Genomic DNA, 2,231 nt, shown 5'->3' on the forward strand with positions numbered 1-2,231 from the left:
TTATTAATCCACACTTTTTGGTCTCCTAGTCCAATTTGTGACACAAATTGAAATGGGACTATAGAAGTAATGCCTAGTGCAAGCACAAACCATTTGCCTCATTTTCAACATTGGCAATTGTCAGATAAAAGCTTTTATTGTGTCACAAAAAGCTCTACATAACGGAAACGTACATTTGAAATACATTTCACCGATATCGACTAAATATACGTTTGAAAATCAATTCAGAGAAAATTCTACAAAATATAAAAATGGTAGGTCAAGGTCCACTTTTTTATCTGAACCTCGAATGTCTTGGACATAGTATTTATGACAATAGTTACGTAGGTTCAAACCTCCTAAACATTATCAAAATCTCAGTCGTCTTATCAAACATATCCACTATTCGCAACGTCGTAAAACTAACGGCAGCCAATTTTGCAATCTTTTTCGAAGGGCCATAAAACACCCCCTTCAGTGGGGGGGCACAACAACCTGATAAAGATTTCTAATCGCAATCAAAAATTCGGTTATCTTACTGCTACCGTATTGAAATATTAAAATGGTGAAGCAACATATAAAAGGGGTTTGCCTGCAACCGTAGAATTTATTTGAAAACAAAGACATGAAAAGACCATTGATTATTCCCGCAGTGGCGGTATTGCTTTTGTCGATCTTTATCGGCAACGTAAATGCCGGTAGCAGGCCAATTTCGGATTGTGTGAGTAGAAATTTGAAAAAAAAAAAAAAAGATTTCTCCTGACTTTGTAAAGAGCAAAAAATTGTTTTCTTAGGCTGAACGAATTCTCGACGATGGCTATCCCGTGGAGACCCATCAGGTGACCACAGATGATGGATATATTTTAACCGTCCATCGTATACCCTTTTCATCGAAATTGAACAATGCTGGAGTCAAGAAACCGGTAGTCTTTTTAATGCATGGCATGTTAAGCTCCTCCGTCGATTGGGTATTGATGGGCCCCGGCAAGGCTTTAGCATACATACTCTCCGATGCAGGCTATGATGTCTGGATGGGTAATGCCCGTGGCAACACATATTCGAAGAAGCACAAGACTTGGCCCACCTATTGGCAAATCTTTTGGAATTTTAGTTGGCATGAAATTGGTCTCTATGATGTACCCAACATGATCGATTATATTTTGAGAAATACAGGACAGCAACAGTTACAATATGTGGGGCATTCTCAAGGTACAACCGTATTCTTTGTTATGATGTCCGAAAAACCAGCCTATAATGATAAAATTAAATCGGCTCATCTATTGGGTCCGGCTGCCTATATGGGCAACATGAAGAGCCCCTTGACTAGAGCATTTGCTCCCATTTTGGGTCAACCTAATGCCATGGTTGAGGTTGTAGGTTCCATGGAATTTATGCCTAGCAATAAATTCAAACAGGATTTGGGCATTGAAATGTGTCAGGCCACTTCGCCCTATGCTGAAATGTGTGCCAATGAAATATTCCTAATTGGTGGATATGATTCCGAACAATTGGATTATGTAAGTATAAAGTGGAATATCACTTAGAAAGCAATAACAAGGAATATATCAATTTTGTCTATAGGAACTTTTGCCCCACATCAAGGCCACCTCTCCTGCTGGAGCTTCGGTCAATCAAAATATCCACTTTTGCCAACTGCACAACTCTAAGAAATTCCGCAAATTTGACTATAGCGTTGTACGCAATCCTCTGGAATATAATGGTGCCCTATTGCCACCCGATTATAAGCTATCAAATGTCAAAGCTCCCGTAATGCTGTATTATGGTGCTAACGACTGGATGTGTGATGTCAGCGATGTCCTCAAATTGCGCAATGAACTGCCCAATATGAAATTGGATTATTTGGTACCCTTCCCGAAATGGGCCCACTTGGACTTTATTTGGGGTACTGAAGCTAAGAAATATGTCTACGACAAGGTCTTGGAACAAATGAAATTGTATGAGAAGTAAATTTGGAAAATCTATGAATAATAAAATACTCAATTTATCGCATAAATATTATGAATATTATTAATAAATTATTTAAACGTTTAAAGGTAATTTTTACAAGAACATCCACAGCTATAGGCGTAGATTTTTTAAAGAATATTCTTCCAAGGAGCAGCACAGCTATAGGCGTGGATTTTTTAAAGAATATTCTTCCAAGGACTAGCACAGCTATAGGTGTGGATTTTTTAAAGAATATTTTTCCAAGGACTGGCACAGCTATAGGCGTGGATTTTTTAAAGAATATT

General features: G+C 38.1%; 1 protein-coding gene across 1 annotated transcript; it reads left to right on the plus strand.

Annotated features, from left to right (window-relative positions):
• Positions 1 to 604: 604 nt before the first annotated feature.
• On the plus strand, positions 605 to 1,957 carry LOC133321023 (lipase 3-like). The gene is made up of 3 exons (XM_061530127.1): positions 605 to 700; positions 774 to 1,496; positions 1,561 to 1,957. Exons 1-3 carry the CDS (start codon positions 605 to 607, stop codon positions 1,945 to 1,947), a joined length of 1,206 nt encoding a protein of 401 aa, XP_061386111.1. The 3' UTR covers positions 1,948 to 1,957.
• Positions 1,958 to 2,231: the final 274 nt, after the last annotated feature.

This window comes from Musca vetustissima, unplaced genomic scaffold (assembly GCF_032173495.1).
Source record: "Musca vetustissima isolate MV318-11 ecotype Yass unplaced genomic scaffold, APGP_CSIRO_Mvet_v1 utg203425, whole genome shotgun sequence".
Lineage (NCBI taxonomy): Eukaryota > Metazoa > Arthropoda > Insecta > Diptera > Muscidae > Musca > Musca vetustissima.